This window comes from Pterocles gutturalis, unplaced genomic scaffold, assembly GCF_000699245.1.
Source record: "Pterocles gutturalis isolate BGI_N339 unplaced genomic scaffold, ASM69924v1 scaffold23640, whole genome shotgun sequence".
Taxonomy (NCBI): domain Eukaryota; kingdom Metazoa; phylum Chordata; class Aves; order Pterocliformes; family Pteroclidae; genus Pterocles; species Pterocles gutturalis.
The window spans coordinates 18,549-36,990 of NW_010141486.1; the positions used below are offsets into that span (position 1 = coordinate 18,549).

At 56.8% G+C, this 18,442-nt stretch overlaps 1 protein-coding gene across 1 annotated transcript in view; it reads left to right on the forward strand.

Moving 5' to 3' along the window:
* Positions 1-575: 575 nt before the first annotated feature.
* LOC104469519 (receptor-type tyrosine-protein phosphatase V-like) overlaps positions 576-18,442 on the forward strand; it is a gene marked incomplete at both ends in the record, with an annotated part of 23,607 nt that continues 5,740 nt past the window's right edge. Inside the window, 20 exons of the mRNA XM_010084055.1 lie at positions 576-842; positions 1,839-2,108; positions 2,695-2,961; positions 4,571-4,843; positions 5,458-5,718; positions 6,277-6,549; positions 7,003-7,272; positions 7,803-8,072; positions 8,533-8,781; positions 8,853-8,990; positions 9,944-10,216; positions 10,679-10,933; positions 10,992-11,069; positions 11,327-11,599; positions 12,413-12,685; positions 13,221-13,493; positions 14,353-14,622; positions 15,068-15,346; positions 15,586-15,720; positions 15,827-16,037. Coding sequence (XP_010082357.1) covers positions 576-842; positions 1,839-2,108; positions 2,695-2,961; positions 4,571-4,843; positions 5,458-5,718; positions 6,277-6,549; positions 7,003-7,272; positions 7,803-8,072; positions 8,533-8,781; positions 8,853-8,990; positions 9,944-10,216; positions 10,679-10,933; positions 10,992-11,069; positions 11,327-11,599; positions 12,413-12,685; positions 13,221-13,493; positions 14,353-14,622; positions 15,068-15,346; positions 15,586-15,720; positions 15,827-16,037 — 4,858 coding nt within the window. The remainder of the gene's footprint in view (positions 843-1,838; positions 2,109-2,694; positions 2,962-4,570; positions 4,844-5,457; positions 5,719-6,276; positions 6,550-7,002; positions 7,273-7,802; positions 8,073-8,532; positions 8,782-8,852; positions 8,991-9,943; positions 10,217-10,678; positions 10,934-10,991; positions 11,070-11,326; positions 11,600-12,412; positions 12,686-13,220; positions 13,494-14,352; positions 14,623-15,067; positions 15,347-15,585; positions 15,721-15,826; positions 16,038-18,442) is intronic.

The following is an 18,442-nucleotide window of genomic DNA, read 5'->3' on the forward strand; positions in this document are numbered from 1 at the left end:
AGTCCCTGGGTCCCCCAAAGCAGCCTTTACCCTCTCCCTCCACACAGAGACTGTTGCAGGGAGCTTAATGGCCCCACTGCCATATCCATCCTGCTCCCTCACTTGACCATGTCTTGCCTCTGCATGCTGGACCCAGAGCCCTTCAACATCTTTTGGGGGGCCCAAACCAGCCAAGGAAATACTGTAAGGTACTATAAGGTACAATACTATAGGCAATGCATTATATCCAGTCAGGGCAACTTTTCTGCCATAAACTGGGGGCTGTCTGGGTGAAGCATCTGGTGGCCTGAAGCCTTCTGGTCTTTCTCCAACAGAAGAGAAGCTCCTCAGCATGGAGCATCTCTTTCATATGGTGCCTTTGACCCCACTCCATGGTGTTTTCTGAACTTTCTTGTGTTTTCCAAAGGCTGTTCAGAGCCTTTGGGGTTAAGGGGCCTGACTGACGGGCCAGTGCCCATGGTGGTGGCCTGGGCCATGCTGTGCAGCAAGGGTGGGTGGGCTGGGGAGCCTGGCCTTGCATGCTGGCCACGCAGCAGCACAGCTCCCTGTTGAGGGTTTTGGCTTTGCCTCTGCAGGGACCTTCCTGAATCTCCGTGTAAGTGACCATGGCCGGTCGGATTCCCTCCTTCTGTCCTGGGATGAGCCAGAGGGGTGTGCTGAGGAATATTTGCTCGCCCTCTCGTCCCTGGGGTCGGGCACGCTGCTGCAGAATGGATCTGCTGGACCAAACATCACCAGCTTCTGGTTCCACGGGCTGACCCCTGGCATGCACTACAAGATTGAGGTGTCAGCCACGCTTGCCTGCATGGAGACCACCAGCCAGACAGTCACAGCACAGACAAGTAAGGGGTTCCCAGGGACTGCAGAGTCAAAGGGTCTCAGTGCTCCTACCAGTGATTGTCACACTGCTTTAGAGGGTGCAAAGTACAGGTCTGTGTGTTCATGGGGAGGTCAGGTCTTTCATCACTTCCACAGGGATTTAGGTCCTTACCTGGTCCCCAGGGCCCCAGGGGTCATTCCCTCATCCGTGTGGAGGGAGGGTCCTGCCCCTGCGTCTTGCATGGGCGGGGTTCAGGCTGTATCTTCTGCTGGGATAATGATGGACCAAACTGTGATGTGGACTGCAGAGAGCTGAGTGTTGGAAAAAGTCATGGTGGAGGTCTAGAAAGAGCTACAAGGAAGCAGCAGCTGCTCCATGATTTTGTCACATCTTTGTCAATCAGAGACACCCACCAAGTCTTGCTCTACACCCTCCCTGGCTGATGCCAAGGACCGGGGCGAGTGGGCAGGGCTGGTGAGCCCACAGCTCAGGTGAGGATGGCAGCCCGTACTTGCATCTCTCCAGAAGATCCTTGGGTATATCAGTGCAGGTGAAAGTGGAAAACCTGGAAAAGGAGAATAGAGCTAGAGGGAGGGGCTTGTCCAGCAGCAGGGATGGTGTCAGACAGCAGTGATGGCTGCAGGGAGCAGGGGCTGGTACTCACAGGAGGGCAGGTGGCAGGACCCACAGGGCAGCAGGTGAGCTCACAGCTAAGCACTGATGGCTTCACCTTTCTGAACATGCACCCGTTGTGTTGTCCCTGACCGAGCCTCCCTGCCCAGCTGAGAGTGACTGTGCAGGGACTGATCCAAAGGGGGTGGTGCAGCCCACACAGCCTGTGGGAGTCTGGGGGTCTGGCAAGAAGGTGATGGGGCTGTGCTTGGGGGATTGGGTCCTGTGGAGATGGCTGGCAGGACCTCACCAGGTGAAGGCACTGTCCCACCAGCTCTTAAGCAACCTGGTCGGTCAGACATCACAACACAACCAGCCGACACCATCTGTGCTGTGTCCAATGCAGGTCCTTCACCCATCCGCAACCTGAGCCTGAGCAGCAGCGGGAGCTCCGCTGTGCTGCACGCCTCCTGGGCGCATGCGCACGGGCAGCGAGATGGCTACCACCTTGCCCTCTACCACAGTGACTCCCAGACGCTCGTGAGAAATGTGTCCGTCCTGCCAAACACCTCCACATTCCTGTTTGACGGGTTGCTGGCTGGCAGCGAGTACGCCTTGAAGGTCAGCACACTGTCTGGATCCAGCCAGGCAAGCACCAGTATCCACCAGTGGACAGGTAGGGAGTGATGGGTGTGCTCGCCCAAGGGGGAAGGGATGGGAGAAAGGGTATGGCAGGAGGGGTGCAGCACGTGTGCCAGCTGGGCTGGCAGAGATGTAGAGGAGGTCTCCAGGCTTGGGATGGGGACTTTCTGTAGGATGAGGAGCAGCTGGGAGGTTTTCACATCCCCGCTGTGAGCACAGTGTGCATGGCCAAGGGGACAACCTCACATCTCAGCCCTGCCTTGCAGGACCTGCAGCTTGGGTTTGTGTGCTCTACTTCCCTGTGGAAGAAGGGCAATCTGGGGATGCTGGCAAAAGGTCTTGGCTGGTGGGAGCTGCAGAAATGTTGCATTCCCCAGACTGCCACCCCCTCTGCCCTGCAGCCTGAAAGAGCATGACCATATGGAGGGACCTCAAGAGCCCCTCAGCCTTCCTGGGAAGGAACATGGGCAAGAGTTCCCTCAGCAGACCCCTCCCAGACCTTCAGCCCCCATGCAAGCATAGAGAGCAGCTATGGAAGTAGGAGACCCTGGGGAGAGAGGAGGGTCTGGGGCCCCCCAGCCACAATGCTGACCCTCCCTGCCTCCTGCTTTTCCCCTCAGCTCCCTCCGTCCCCACCCAGCTGAGGCTCAGACCAGGCTCCAGCACCAGCCTCATCGCTTCCTGGGCGGACGCTGGGGGGGCTGCCTGGCTGCACCTTGTGCTCCACAACCTCCTCACCCAGACGGTGACCACCACCCTGTCAGCCAGGAGGGGTCTGACCAGTTACACCTTCCAGCATCTCCGCCCTGGCACGCACTACTGGCTGGGGCTGAGCGCCGTGGCTGGGCCCTACACAGCGGCGGGGCCGAATGCCACTGCTTGGACATGTAAGTATGATGTCCAGGGATGGGGAGGACCTCGGGGGCCCTGGCTTTCTCCCTGCATCTGGTCCAGCCTCTGAATCCAAAGGTCTCCTGACAGAGCCCCAGGTGCCAAGGGCAATTCTTCCTCTGGACCTGTCTGAAAGCCAGTCCGGGACCCGGCTCTGGGGAGCTGCAATAGTGGGTCCCATGAGTACCCTGGGCGGGTGAATTCCCAGTGCCGGCCTGCACTGGGATGTGCTGGGATCAGCCTGTAGCCCTTCCTTGAGGAGGAGGCTGGATGGGCAGTGGACCTCACTGGTGTTCGGTGCACTGGGTGCTCGGGTGCCTCGGGGCTGTCCAAGGGCAGCAGAGAAACAGGGGGAAGGGGACAGCAGTTTAGGTGGTTTGAACTGGAGGTTCCTGGAGGGAAATGGAACTTTGGTCCCCTTTGATTGCTGTCAAGGGTATATTTTGGTGGCACCTGATCTTGGTAGCATCCTGGTGGATGCTGGTCCCTAATGTGCTGGGTGCTGTGCAAATACAGCCAAGGAAACCAGCTCTGGCAGGTCAAGAAACTGAGGGCAGCCCTCCCAGAGCCCAGATAGCTGCACCATTCAACCCAGCTTTTTCCACTTTCTGGCCTCAGGCTGACAAGGGCCCCAAGAGCAGGTGACTTCGACCACCACAGTCCTGCTTTGCTGCTAACACCGTGTCTGTAGCACTGTGAACTGTTCTGACCCTGGACTTCCTTCCCAGATGTTCCCAGGAAAACCAGGGGGGAAATGGAGAGGGCAAGCCTAGCCTCCAGGACAGAGCAAGACTCATGCCAAATGCCAGGAAAGGGTTATCCCTCTCTTGTGTGGAGCAAGACATTATGGAGGTGCCAAGCTGCAAACTCAGGGCTGTTGTGGCCAGTGACCTGTCCTGTCCCATGCACAGACACTGGTCAGGCATACGCTGGAAGGACCTGGGTGCCACCAGGTGACAAGTCTCCAGCTCTTTCCTGCTCCGCCTGCCAGTCTGGTAAACTGGAGCCTGCTATCTGCTGACTCTGCAGCTGGGATTTTGGAAGACCTCCACACCCCCAGCTGGTTTGTTTCTGCTATGGAGTTAGTCTGACTCAATCCCTGCCGTTGCCATCTGCAGCTCTGACCTACCCGACTGAACAAATGTCCCTGGTGCCAGACGGGCATCCGGCCAGGATTTTAGTCCAAGCCAGTTGCGGGGAATATCAGCAAGCTCATGACGGGACACGAATGGAGAAGGCAGCACTTTTAGGAATTTCCCAGAAGGGCTGCCATCTTCGTCTCGGCTCCGCTAGACCAGGAATGGTTGTGCTGGGGAATGGAGACAGCATGCTCCAAAAGAATGTCTAAGGCTGGATGTAACCCTGCAGATAAGGAAGCTAAGAACGAGGCTCAGGGTTGTATGGGGAAGTCTTAGAGTCTCTCATGGCACCCGCTCATGTGGCAGCCTGTTCTCTTTGACTGAGTGGGGCAGGACAGGATTGCTGGTGTACCCAACACCTTAGTGCTGACAGTCCTGAGTTACAGCAAAGACAGTGAGCCCTGGGGTGGGGATCCAGAGCACCCCGTAATCCTGACACACAGGATCCCATTTCCTTCCCTTCCAGATCCCCTGAGCCCTGGCAATGTGACCCTGAGCAGCGCAGAGGAGCAGAGCTCCTTGCAGGCTTGCTGGAGCACCCCGGCAGGAGAGAGGGACTTCTACCTGGTGACGCTGCAGGAGGGAGAGGACAGTGCTCCAACGAGGAACATCTCCGTCAGCGGAGACAACGGTCATGTCACCTTCCACGGACTGAGCCCCGGGAAGCAGTACTCTGTCCAGGTGACGGCGGTGGCTGGGCCGTACCAGGCATCAGCCCACAGCACAGCAGCCTGGACACGTAAGCAGAAAGCCTGAGTGTGCCCTTTCACAGACATTTCTGCTGTCTGATGGAGGGGCTGGTGCCCAGAGGGAGGCTGGTGGGATGGGGAGGAGGGTTGCAGCAGGGGCAGAGATGGGGCTGTGCAGGCTGTGGGTCAGAGCAGCAAAATCTGCTGCCCCACAGCTCCTTGTGGGGGTGGACTCAGAGGTCCTTGGCAGACTTGTGCCAGGTACTGTCAGGCACCAGTCAAGACCAGATCCTCCTCAGTAACCCTTGGACTCAGTGTTTATCAAGCTTCAAGACAGCTGCCCCAGCTCTGCTCACAGCAGCTGGGTCCCCAGCCTCAGCCCCCAGCGCAGCACCTCCCTGTGCCCAGTCCCTCCTGGGCAATCCTGGAGCCACAGTTGGTGCTCGGGCAGCCACCCAAGAGCCACCCCCCCTGAAAGGAGGGACTGGAGCCTTAAATAGTGTGAGGGGACACTTATCCAGCCCCTGGCACCAATAGCATTAAAAGGCTCTCCCTGCACGCCCGGCTGCCCGTGTTGGATGGGAGGAGCGCAGGGTGTTGTGGGAGCTGCCTGATGCCCTGCCCCATGCCGTGCTGGCCATGTTCCCACCCTTGTCCCTTGCAGAGCCACTTGCACCATCCGCCGTGAGTCTGTCCAGCCAGGGGAGCCCCTACAGCCTACTGGCCAGCTGGGAGGAGGCAATGGGAGAGGGCTACGTGGTGGCCCTCAGCCCTGTGGAGCACCCCGTGAAGAACAGCTCGCTGCTCAGGGGTGTCACCAACTTCACCTACGAGGGCCTCCGCCCTGGGACTGTCTACACCTTTGAGGTCAGCACCGTGGCTGGCCCCTACACCTCCACACCCCGGCGCGTCTCCAACTGGACATGTGAGTGCCACAGCCCTCACGGCAGCCAGGGCCAGTGTTCCCACTGGATCCTGCTCTTCCCCCGTGATGTCGTGCCTCAGGGCATGTGATAGCTTGGGTGTTGTGCGACTTCACGCAATAAAAGGGCAAAAGGCTCAGGAGGAAAGCAGAGGTGCTGCTGGATGTGTCTGACCCTGGCCTGTGTCCCAACCACCCAGCACAAGGGTCAGCAGAGCCCAGTGCCCTCCTGCCCCGGGCCACCCTCCTGTGGCACTGCTCAGGCTGGATCTGCCCCAAACCACCTCTCCACCGCCCTGGTCCACACCATCCCACCCACCACTGGAGCAGTCATCTCTCACCATGCCAGTTTGAACTCTATGCTGGCCCAGTCCCTGCCAAACTGGTGTGTGGGTGTCAGCAGGGGGGATGGTGGCCCACTCAGACCCCATGGGTGACCAGAGCACCAGGCTGTGGGTTTTCCCAGGGAAGGGGCTCCAGCCTCAGCACATTTAGGGTTGCACTTCTGCCAGGTGATGCCAGTCCAGGACCATCTGTGACTCCAGACCTCTCCTTTCCTAGATCCTCTGCCCCCGGAGCAGCTGGCCCTCAGCAATCAGGGCCACAGCACCTCTCTGCAAGCCTCCTGGAGAGCAGCTCCTGCTGGCAGCACTGGCTATGCATGCACCCTCTGGGAAACGAAGTCCCAGAAGCAGGTCAGGAACATAACTGTGGGGAACAACTGGACAAACATCACCTTTGAGGACCTCGTCCCCGGGCGACAGTATACACTGGAGATGGCTTCTATGGCTGGACCTTACAGATCCCGTGTGCGATCAGCCACAGACTGGACCTGTGAGTGTGCTACCCCTACCCCAACCCTAATGCAGATTGCAACCATGGCCTGGCCAACGAGAGCAGAAAGCTCATGGCATGGAAGCAAAGCAGAGTGTGGACCACGTATGGGGAGTGGGGGAAACCAGGGACAGGGATGTATAGTTGAAGAGTGGAAGGACAATCAGAGCCACATTCAGCCAGACTGGAAGTAAAAGGGTCTTCAGTGCTGGAGAAACCCATCACTGAAGGGAAAACATTTCCAAATGTCACCCAGGGGACCTGCTCCCATGTTTGCTGTGCGGCAGAAGCTGAGTCTGTTCTGGGGTTTGATACGCCGGGGCTGATTTCTGACCTGACCCCACCAGGGACAGGTGGTGAAGGGTGCCCGGGACAAGCCCGTGCAGGCTCCCACTCCACGCTGCAGCAGCTCCATGACTGCCTCTCACCACCTGGATGTCTCTTCTCTCCCAGACCCCCTGGCGCCAGCCGGTGTGACCCTGACCAACACCCGACGCCCGCTGGGACTCTCTGCGTTCTGGGACAAGGCTGATGGCGACGTGGACCAGTTCCACCTCCAGCTCTACAGCAAGAGCCATCCAGCACAGAGGAACATCTCAGTGGGGCCAAACACCCACAACTTCACGTTCCTGGGGTTGTCCCCTGGCGTGCAGTACTTCCTGAAGGTGACCGTCCTCGCTGGCCCATACAGATCCTCGTCACACTTTGCCACTGAGTGGACATGTGAGTGAGAAGTGTCCCCAGCAGTCACTGGCAGTGACATGAACGTGTCTGGGCAAAGGGAGGGCTCTGGTGAGATCTGCATGCTCCCTGCCCCTGGGAACCGGAGCATGTGCCATGAGTTAGGTGCTGTGTGCTGGATTCTGGGCCCCAAAAGACCCTTTTCCCCAGCTCGGGCCTTCCCCAGTTGAGCTGAACCTTCTTCCTAGACCCCTCGTGATCTCTGGGACTGGTGGGAGAGGGATGCAAGAGTGGAAGCACAGAGACCCGTCCGGGCTTGGTGCTCCCTGTGCATGGAGCAGAGCAACCCACTGGAGAGCTGAGTGCTCTCTCCTTAGCACAGCACCTGCCAGCTGGCAGCGCCCTGGGGACATGGATGGGCAATCTGCATGTCCCTCAGGACAACAGGAGAGCTGGCATTCAGCTGCCACCACTTCTCCTTCAGGCCTGTGCAGGGGTGCAGGCTGTGGCCTGGCTTCTCCAGTTGCTTTCCTCCACCATCTCATGGATCTCCATGCTGTGTTTCCCCCTAGATCCCCTGTCTCTGGCTAATGTGAGTGTACAGCCTGGCCAGAGACCCCAGGAGCTACGTGTGAGCTGGGTGGAGTCAGGCGGTGGCAGAGACCACTTGGTACAGCTCTCGGTGGCTGAGTCCCTGTCCATCATCAGGAATGTGTCTGTCCCCCGTGGAGTCACCCAGCTTGACCTGGAGGGGCTGGTGCCAGGGTCCCGATACCGTGTGGAGATCATTTCTCAGGCTGGGCCTCATCGCACCTCCTCTCAGACTGCCATCGGCTACACTGGTAGGAACTCAGCTCCTCTGCACCCATGCCCCCATCCCTGGTGCCCAGCCTGGCACTGACCTGGTGAGGGGCTGGGGACCAAGAGGAGGGTCCCAGGGCTGCTCTCCAGGAGGCCCCTGAGACCGTGTCCCTGCAAACCCACTGGTGCCTGTCTCCTGCTCAGGATGCTGGCTTTCTTGTTGGGACCCACACACATCCTGGGCCCAGCAGCATAACAGGGCACGCTGTGAGCCTGCCCCAGCAGTTTGGGATAAGAGGTTCTCGGTGGTGGTGATGCACTGTTATCCCCTGGGACACAGGGAGCAGCTTTCATCTGGGAGCAACCCACTGCTCTCAGCAGGCTTTAAACAGCATGTTAGGTGCTCACAGTCCTGCAGCTCCCAGCTTCATTCCCAAACTCGAGTCAGTCATGAGCATCCCAGGTTTGTCTATCTCCTGTAACGCTGTTTCTCTCCCGCAGTCCCGCTGACGGCATGCCCTGTCAGCAGTGCTTGGGCTCTGGCTGTGCAGTGGGAGACCCCTCCTGGGCAGAGGGATGGATACCAGCTCAGCGTGCACGAGGAGGGCTCTTCTTCACCAGCAAGGAACCTGGAATCAGGGAAGGACAGCACCAATGTCACCCTGGCACGGCTGGCACCGGGAACTTGCTACCTTGTTGGGATCTGGGCAGTAGCTGGACCCTACCGCTCCCTCCCCAAGAACATGTGCAGTGGGAGACCCCTCCTGGGCAGAGGGATGGATACCAGCTCAGCGTGCACGAGGAGGGCTCTTCTTCACCAGCAAGGAACCTGGAATCAGGGAAGGACAGCACCAATGTCACCCTGGCACGGCTGGCACCGGGAACTTGCTACCTTGTTGGGATCTGGGCAGTAGCTGGACCCTACCGCTCCCTCCCCAAGAACATCACTGGCTGCACAGGTGAGCATCCACACCACCCACAGATGACTTGGGTGGGAGCACCGTGAGGAGCTCCAGAATGGGACAGGGATCAATGTTAGCACCCAGACAGAGAAGAGGAGGGCACATTGGCCTGGTTCCCAGTGATACTGGATGTGATGGGTTTGCCTTTGGCTGGGGGCCAACTCACACACACCCGCTCACCCAATCCTGCCCCCCCCACCCGAGGATAGGGGAGAGAATGAAAGGGGTAAAGCTAAAAAAAGGGCTCGTGGGTTGAGATAAGAACAATTTAATAACAAAACTACAATAACATTAAAAATAATACTATATGCAAATATACAAATGAGTGACACACAGTGATACTGCCGGAGCAGGGAGAGTCCCAAAACCACATTCACGGAACAGAGAGAACAGTCCGAGCGTCCCAGACTGAGAGCTGACCGGGATGGGGAGGGGGGAAGGCCTTGGGAGAGCGACCACCTGGAGCGAGATGACCCGGAGCAAAAGGGAACCAAAAGAGCCAATCTTCCAGAGGGTCCTCATCTATATACCGGGCATGCTGTGTATGTTGTGGAATAGAGCATTGGCCACTTTGGGTCTCAATCCCAAACCGAAGATCAAATCCTGGGCTAGTAACTGGGGCTGGGATTCCTCCCAGCTTCTCCAGTCTGCAGACAGCCAGAGAAGCTGAAAGACCTTGGCAGCTGCGTAAACATCACTTTTTATCAGCTTTCTTCTGAGCACAAGTCCAAAACACAGCCTCTTGCTAGCTATTATGAAGAAAGTTAACTCTGTCTCAGCTTAACCCGGGACACTTGACTGCATCATCTTCTGCCTCTTGCAGCCTTGTGGGCACAGAGCACTTGCTGGCTGGTTGCTGATGGCTGCTCGGGACTCCTCCCTGGAGATGGCTGCGTGTTCCAAACAGAATCTTTTTTATCTTGGACTCACGTGTCTATCTTTCCTCGCAGTTCCTGCTGCACCGACAAACCTGAGCCTTACCAACCCAGGCAGCTCCTCAGAGCTTTACACGTGCTGGAACAAGCCCCCCGGCAGGAGGGACCACTACCGTGTTATTCTGTATAGCCTCAGCACCCGGAGCAGGGAGCGAGTCCAGACCGTGAGTCCGGATGCACAGAACGTCACCTGGACCCACCTGGAGGCAGGCAGCAGGTTTGCTGTGCAGGTCACTGCTGTGAAAGGCTCATTCGAAGCTTCCTCCACCAACATCACCGAATGGACATGTGAGTCCGATGGGTTGGGTTGGACACAGCACTCCACTGTGCCCTAGAGCCTCCATCTGAGCCTTGCAGAGCACCCCCCGCCACCTTCCCCATCCCAAACCATCTTGCTGTGCCCCAAGCTTCTACATAGTTGCCCCACCTTTCTGCTCACTGTCCTCACTCCTCCCCTGACACAGAGCCAATGCCCCCTACCCACCTCAAAGGCTCTGGGTACCTTCCCTGGCATGTCCAGATGCAAGCCCTGGGGACTGCCTGTGCGCTGTCTGCCCATTCGTCCCCATGCTTTTGTCTGGGAGAGTCTCTGGTGTCCAGCCTGCCCACTGCCCAGTGGGATCTGGGGGCTGGAGTCCAGCCCATGGCACTGCCAGAGCTCGAGGAACCGCTGGGCGAAGCAGCCAGCTCATGGCTCTGAGCAGCGAGTGGTGGCACGCAGGCACTGACTGTTTCCGTGTTGCTTTCCAGACCCCTTGGCCCCTGCCAACCTCACCCTGGGCAGCCCCTCTGCCTCCATGCTGCAGGCCTCCTGGGCAGCGATGGGGCGAGTGGCGGAAGGCTACGTGGTGGATGTCTATGACACAGCCTCCAGCAGTCGTCTTGAGAGCATGGTGCTGGGTGGGGATGCCAGGAGCCACACCTTCAGAAACCTGAGCCCCGGCACCCACTACAACCCAGCCGGCCCCTTCCACACCAGCGCCCCCAACATCACTCACTGCACACGTGAGTATGGTGCTCTCCTTGCAGCCAGGTGCCCTCTGCCAGATCTCCCTCTTCCCAGTTCAAGAGGCTGTACTGGTGCAGCCAGATCCTGCCTTCCTCACCCACCCTCGCAAGCGCCTGGTGCTCGTGCCCTGCTGTACGCAGCATGAGGAGTTTGTGCGTGACTCCGTGGCCTGGCCACCCATGTCCCAGGTAGCCATCCACAGGCTCAGGCAGCACCAGGGAGGAGGCAGTCCCTGGAGGCAGCTGTGACAGAGCCAAGGGCACAGCCAGCCCTTGGGACCTTGCAGGGCTGACACACCTCCTGCAGACCAGGCTTGGCACAGACATGGAGCACCTCCTTTCTCTCAGCCTGAATGTGGCTCCTGGCAGTGACTCGTGTTTTCTCCCCAGGTCCATTGCCACCGACCGCCGTGCACTGGCTGAGCACAGGGCACCCCGACATGCTGAGCGCATCCTGGAGAGCTGCAGCGGGGGGGCGAGACAGATACACCCTGACTCTGTACCATGTGTGGCTGGGCACCGTGGCAGCTACAGTCTCACTCAGGAGAGACATCCACAACTTCACCTTCATGGGCCTGACCCCAGGATACGAGTACTCCCTGGAGGCCAGTGCCACGGTGGGACCATACCGGGCAGCAGCACCCAACATCAGTGGCTGGACACGTGAGTGCCTGGAGGAGTGTCCTCTGCAGCAGGGTGGGAGATCTTGCACCACTGGGCAGCCCTGAGGGGGACTGGGAGGTCTACAGGGGTTCTGGTGCCTTTGGAGATGTGCACACACGTGTGCGTGGGTGCAACATGCAGCACATAGTGCATGGGCACACTGTTACTCTCAAGTGTATGTGGATGTTCAGCTGTAGACTTGCACAAGTACATGCTGATGACATGCAGGGTTGCCCAGCTGTGTCCACATGGGGACATCCCCCTGACCGTGCTACCCCATCTCCTCATATACAGGAGCACTCACGCCCTTGCTGAGTCTCCTCCAGCAGGTAGAAACCACGTTAACATAAAGATTCATGAGATGAATCAGTGTAGAACAGGAAGAGGTTGATCCACAGCCAGTTCTCCCAGGAGAATGGGTCTTTGCTCTCGGTATGGACTAGACCCCACTCAGAAAGATTTTAGAGCTGGACCAAGTATAGGTGCTGTACCAGCTCTGCCCAGGCAGCTGCATGCCAGCTGGGTACTGGAGAATGTGCGTGCATGCAGCAGTGGTGAAGGTGCTCTAGCTGGGCTATGGGGATGACCTGGATGAAAAAGGGCTGGCATCTGGGGGACCACAAAGGGTGAGAAGCATTAAAGGTAAGGTAGGATGGGGACAGAAAAGAGAGAAGTGAGGAGGAGGAGTGTGCCAGAGAGCACCTTCGTGTCTCAGCCCTCAGGGAGCATCTGTTCTGCTGTGCAATGTCCAGTCAAGTGCATTTCCTTCTGCACAGTCTCTGGTCCTTAACATCAGGTCTGGTGACTCCCCAGGCCCGCTGCCCCCGGCCACCGTGCGCTTGCTGAGCATGGGGCACTCCGACAGGCTGAGCGCGTCCTGGGGAGCTGCAGCTGGAGGGCGAGACAGCTACGCACTGACTCTGTACCACGCGCGGCTGGGCATGGTGGCAGCTACAACCTCACTTGGGAGAGACACCCACAACTTCACCTTCACGGAACTGGCCCCAGGAAGCAAGTATGTGCTGGAGGTGATGTCCGTGGCGGGGTCCTACCAGGCACCTGCAGGGAACGTCAGCAACTGGACGTGTGAGTACCCTGTTTTGAGGGTGATGTGTGGCTTGCTGGGCAGTACGAAGGCTCATGGCAAACGACATGGCCCTGCTGACCTTCACGGCAGAGTCCAAGCCCAGCCTGAACCCAAGGGCGCGTCGGTGCCATGGCAGTGAGCAGGGCTCTGCCAACCCTCACCATCAGCTCCACCAGCCTGGATCACACCAGCTGCAGCTCCAGGGGCTGTGGTTCAGAGGAGAGCCATGGAGCAGGCAGCAGGCAGCAGGGGACAGGGGCATTCACCTTCCCATCCCCTCCGGTCAGCTGGGTGCTCCCTCTTTTCCCATCTCTGGGTGTCTCGCTCCAGCTGGGACAGGGCTGTCTCTGCTCAGACAAGCACCACGTGAAGCTTGCAGAAGCTGCTTTTAGCTGCCTCCAGGCTGGTGGATGCAGCCATCCAGCCAAGACAAAGTGCCCTGCCCTGTACGGTGCAGCCCTTCTGATGACACTGCCAAGATACCCAGTGTCCTCAGACCCTTTGCTGACACCGTCTCCCATCCTATCTCTTCAGACCCCCTGGCACCCCGTAACGTGTACATGACGAACCAGGGGTATCCCAACAGGCTGAGCACGTCCTGGCGAGCTGAACCCCAAGGACAAGACAGTTACAGGCTCCTCCTGTATCACTCGGGATCAGTTATTGTGGCAGCCAATGTGTCTGTTGGGAAAGGCACCAGCAAATTCACCTTTTCTGGCCTGGCTCCAGGTCACAAATACCTGCTGGAAGTGGTGTCCGTGGCAGGGCCCTACGCTGCCTCCGCAGGGAACATCAGCGACTGGACAAGTAAGTGGCAAGAGCTGGAGATCCTTGTGCCGTGCATGAGTCTCAGCCTTCCCCAGCGGGGTGGGGTCAGCGCCTGCAGCGGGAACGGGCAGGGACAGGGCTGGAACTGTTGCCTGGAAGCTGTGGGACCACCACAGCAATGGGTTCATGGGCTGTGCAAGCCCCCGGTGGAGGGGTTACTGCTGCCACAGCAATGCTGCTGCCCATAGGACAGTCTCAGGGCAGCCCTCCAGCTGACAACCCCAGCTTCACACAAACTGGCTCCTCCAGGTATGGGTGGCTGAACAAAGAGCAAGGGATTGCATGGCAGCAGTGTGCTCTAATAGAGAACACCCACAGCCTGGGAGACCACGAGGCCTTACAGCCCTACCATCCCCGCTGCCTTTCTCCCAGGCACTCAGAAAATTCCTGGCATGGGCAATAAGGGGAGGCTGAGCTTTTTTTTTTTTTTTTTTTAAGGAATGTGAAAATTGCAGATAAGCACAATAAGCCTTTTCATGTGCTTGTCCTGTCCCCACAGTCCCAGCACTTTGCTTGGGGAATCCAGAGGTCTCTGCTCCCACGCTCAGCCAGCCCCTGGCAGGGTGCTGGGAGTCATGTGCAGAGCCCTTCAGGCAGGTTGCTAACGAAACTAATTAGCAGGAGGAAGAACCCATCTCCTCATGCTCCTTGATCTGCATGTCCTCCAATTGCCATTTAAAGGTCATTTCTGGTAATGGCAGCCCGCAGTTGCAAAAATGTTATCACTGAACATGTAACATTTCCTTGCATATTGCTCATCTTCTGCTTGTATCTCTACAGGATGGAAGAGAGGGTCTAGCATGCCAATAACTCTCCCCTGGTGTGGTTTTCATTGTAGCCCCTTCAGTTCCCAAAAATCTCTCTGCGGTGGCTGAAGGGAACAACACGATGCTCATCTCCTGGAGCAGTGTCTCTGGACAGCAGGACGACTGCCAGCTGTGGCTGCGGGATCCCAGGAACAGCACGCTACCCTGGCGGCACACGCTTCTCAGGGGGCAACTCCAGCACCTCCTCCAGGGGCTGATCCCAGGGAGGAATTACTCCGTCTCTTTGAGCTGCGTGGCTGGGCCCTACTGGAGCAGCACCAAGCCCTTGGCAGTGCCGATGGGTGCGTATGCGCTGCCGTGGGGATGGAGGGAGTGCAGGCTGGAAGGGGGAGATGCCTGGGTGGCTTCAGGACTGTATCAGCCTTTGGGGCTCAACAGAAGCATGGGAAGTCTTCATGGTGGGAGATAAGCCTCCCTAAGATAACGCCATCACAGAGATTTCCCATCACCCCGTGGCCTGGCTGCCTGTGAAGCAAAGCAGACTCTGCAGAGATCTCCGTTGGTCTGCTTCTTCTATAAGACATCTGCTGAGGCCCTGACCCATTTGCCTTGTCCTGTGGCCCTTGGCACAGAAGGCTCCCAGGGTGCAGATGTCCAGCTCTGTTCCTCACCCATTGACCTAGGGACAGGCAGTAGAGGACCACAGTGGCACTGGGCTGACACATGAGCTGAGACTGGGATTTCTCTGATCCAGTAAGTTCAGAGCCTGCCATATGTCCTTTGCAGAGCCAAACCCGGTGGAGGATGTGCAGTGCCTACCGGAGTCAAGGAGCCTTTACTTGAACTGGACCAGCTCTCGTGGAGATGTGGAGGCTTATGAGGTGGTGACAGAGAGACTCTCTGACAGACCTCCCACCTCCAAGTATGTCATGAGCACCCATACAAGCGCTGCCAGTCTGGAGGGGCTGGGGCCAAACTCATCATACCGAATTGTCGTGAGCACAGTGGGCATGAACAACATGAGGAGCCAGGCTGTGACTCTGCTCTGCAACACAACAGTGGAGGGTGAGTCCCCTTCTTTCACACAGCCTTGCCACAAACCCCAGGGGAAGACACCCAGTGTTGCTCATTAAACCTGGGGACTCTTTCAGATGCCTGTGAGCCCTATGTGGTCCTGCACTGAACTGCAGCAGGTCAGGGCTCTGGACAGTGATGCTGGGACCAGTCACAGGCTGAGCAACGTATGGTGGGACTGTGGGAGCAGGGACACACTAACAGGCTGTGCTTGCTGGTTCCTTTTCCAGCCCTGCCTCCACCCCTGCGAGCAGACATCTTCCAGGTGGAGGCCAGCTCCACAGTCATCATTTCATCTGACCTGTTCAGTGAGGAGAATGGCCAGATCGAGTATTACGGTGTCATCGCTACCACTAACGATTCATGTAAGTGCCCCTGCACATCTCCATCTGCAGTGGCTCCCTGGAGGACAGCAAGTCCCCTGGATGTCACTTTGGGACTACCACTGTCACCTTGTACATTCCTCTTCAGTGCTGAGGCCCACCCAGGAAATCATGTCCAGCACATGGTATGACCACTATTATGGGACAGAAGACTCCTACCTGGCTGTGCTAATCCCCAATCCCTTCCATCCGAGCCCCAGGAGCTCCCCCGAAACCTGGCGAGTGCCAGTGGGAACAGAGGAGTGCGGCCAGTCCAGGGCAACATGCAACGGGAAGCTGAAAGCCAACGAACAGTACAGGTGAGACATCAGCATCTCTCCTGAGGGGAAGGGGCTGGAGGAGAAAAGGGACTTTGTGTGTCCCTGAAAGGCAGCACCAGCTCCCTGGGTGTCATCTCACCCTCGTATTCCTCAGACCCCCAGCAGCGGACCCCAGGGGTTGCTCCACCAAGTAGCACTTGAAGGATGCAAGGGTTGACATACCGGAGAATATTAGCGTAAGAGGGGAGGGAGAGGAGAAATGAAAGTGGAGGCTGACATGGGCTGTATGTGTTGCCTTGGGAGCTGGTCTGTTGTCCACCTCCAGGTAAGAACCAAAATGGATGCTGTTATTTGTAGGGCTTTTGCAGGTGACTCACAGCCACACGCAGACTTGGGAAATGCAAAAATGAAACTGATTCAGAAACATTAGCTCAAGTGGTGCCTACACAATTGGGTTCTCAAAGGGTGAGGGTAGCAAACGCACAGACTTAAATCAAAGTTCCTCATGACACATTCACACAGAGATCCCAATATTCATAAATTCAGAGTCTTATTTGATAGTAAACAGAATCGAGCAACATGAATGTGCAAGTATACGTATTTTGTTATAAACCTTTAATATAGTTGATGGTAAAGCAGATTTTCTACTACAAAGAAAGAATCATATCTTTAGTCAGTCCTCTATTTAGCAGCTCACAATTTCATCAAACAGGAACTGTATGCTAAGGCATTTATCTGGCAAAGGGATCCTCCAGAATCTGGAAGGTTGTCCCATTTCATTTTAAAGACACTTACACCAAGGGTGGCTGACTAGTGATAAAAGTCACTGAGAATGTTGGGAAAAGAGAAGGAAAGACCGTGAGAGAGTATGTGGATGAGAGAGTGCTTCACTCTCCTCTATAAGGAAAGTGAGAATTAGATTTGCCCTTAAGTTTTGTGGCAAGTGGAGTCCAGGTCCCTGCAGTAGAATTTGGACCTGCTGGTTCTCCTTCCTTTCTTCTTTTCTGCTTTGCTCTGTCTACTTTTGCTATGTGCAGACTCTGTGATTGCATGAAAAACTTACATTGATTCTTACAGTGTTGTTTTAGATGTACACTTGTTGCCAAACAGGGGCTCTTAATTCAGGCTGCTGTTTAGGACAGCGCTGGCAGAGAGCAGAGATCTGTGTTAAGGCTGGGCTGCCTCTGGGGAGCGGGAAATGACTGCTTATCCTGGGAAAAAAAGGGAGAGCCATTCCCTTGGAAATCCCAGGGGAGTAGGATCATCAGGAGCAAACAGCCCTTTGGGCTCCCCTTAGGAACTGTATTGTCATGCCTGGACACTTTCCCATCCCATACCCACCACAGGTGTTGTGACCCCTAGGCTGGCAGGGGAGAGTCTCCCATTGATTCAGAAGGTTTGAGATTGATTGCCCATCAAGCCCATCTATTCTTTATTGCTAACAGCACACTCAGGCATGGCAGGACAAGCCTTACACTTAACCCTGGCAGCCTCAGATCTGGCCGCCTGCTCCAGCCAGCCCTGGGACAGGGACGGGACAGCCTGGGCACGGGCTTTACAACACATTGCCTCAGACCCAGATCTGCCAGCAGCCTGGAGGGGAATTTAACAGGACAAACACACCGGGCCCCCCACCCCCTGAATGTTGTCCAACCAGTCTGAGGGTGTATGTCTGCTTCCCAACTGCCTTTTTTACTGCAACATCGACCTCCCAGAGGGTAGCAACTAATTCAGATTCAATAACAAGTGCTTAACTGTCCAGTTACTCAGGTCTAGAAGATCCTTTTGCACCCCTTCACCACTTGCTTTCCTTTTGGCTGCACTAAATCACATGTATCCTCAGTACTCTGTGCTGCTTTCCTAGTTAACCATGAGTAGTGTGGTGAAAAGCAGATAACTCTGACAGCCCATCTCTGCTCTGAAGCCAGCTCTTGTTTCCTATCTTTCAGTGGGTTATTTATCCACAAGCCCTCATCTGTCACGCTGTGTATCTGCAGGCTCAGCTTCCAAAGTGGTCTTTGCTCTGGCAGCTGGGTTGGGGGTGCTGCCTGCGGGGACTCCTGCTAGGCTCCACAAACTCTTGGATGCCAAAATCCAAAGTTATATTTGAAAGCCTGAGCTTGCATTTAGGGCACAAGAACACCTACCCTTCCAAGTTACTTGCTCAGAAGGAAGTCAGCTCTGCAGGGAGCTGTGAGGCTTGGTGTGCACACTGCCAGGAGGAGGATGTAGGGCATATCTCACAGGGAAGAGGATGCACCAGCCACTTCTGTGTGCGTAAGGAAGGGTCTGGGTCGGGGCTCAGCCCTCCCAGCTGAGGTGCTCCTGTTTCAAACAGGTACCCGGGTTCATCTCTTTCAAGTCAACCCAATTAATGGCTTGACATGAAGTAAGACAGCGACTCAACCCAACTTGATTTTCCCTACTTACTGTTGTCTTTCCCT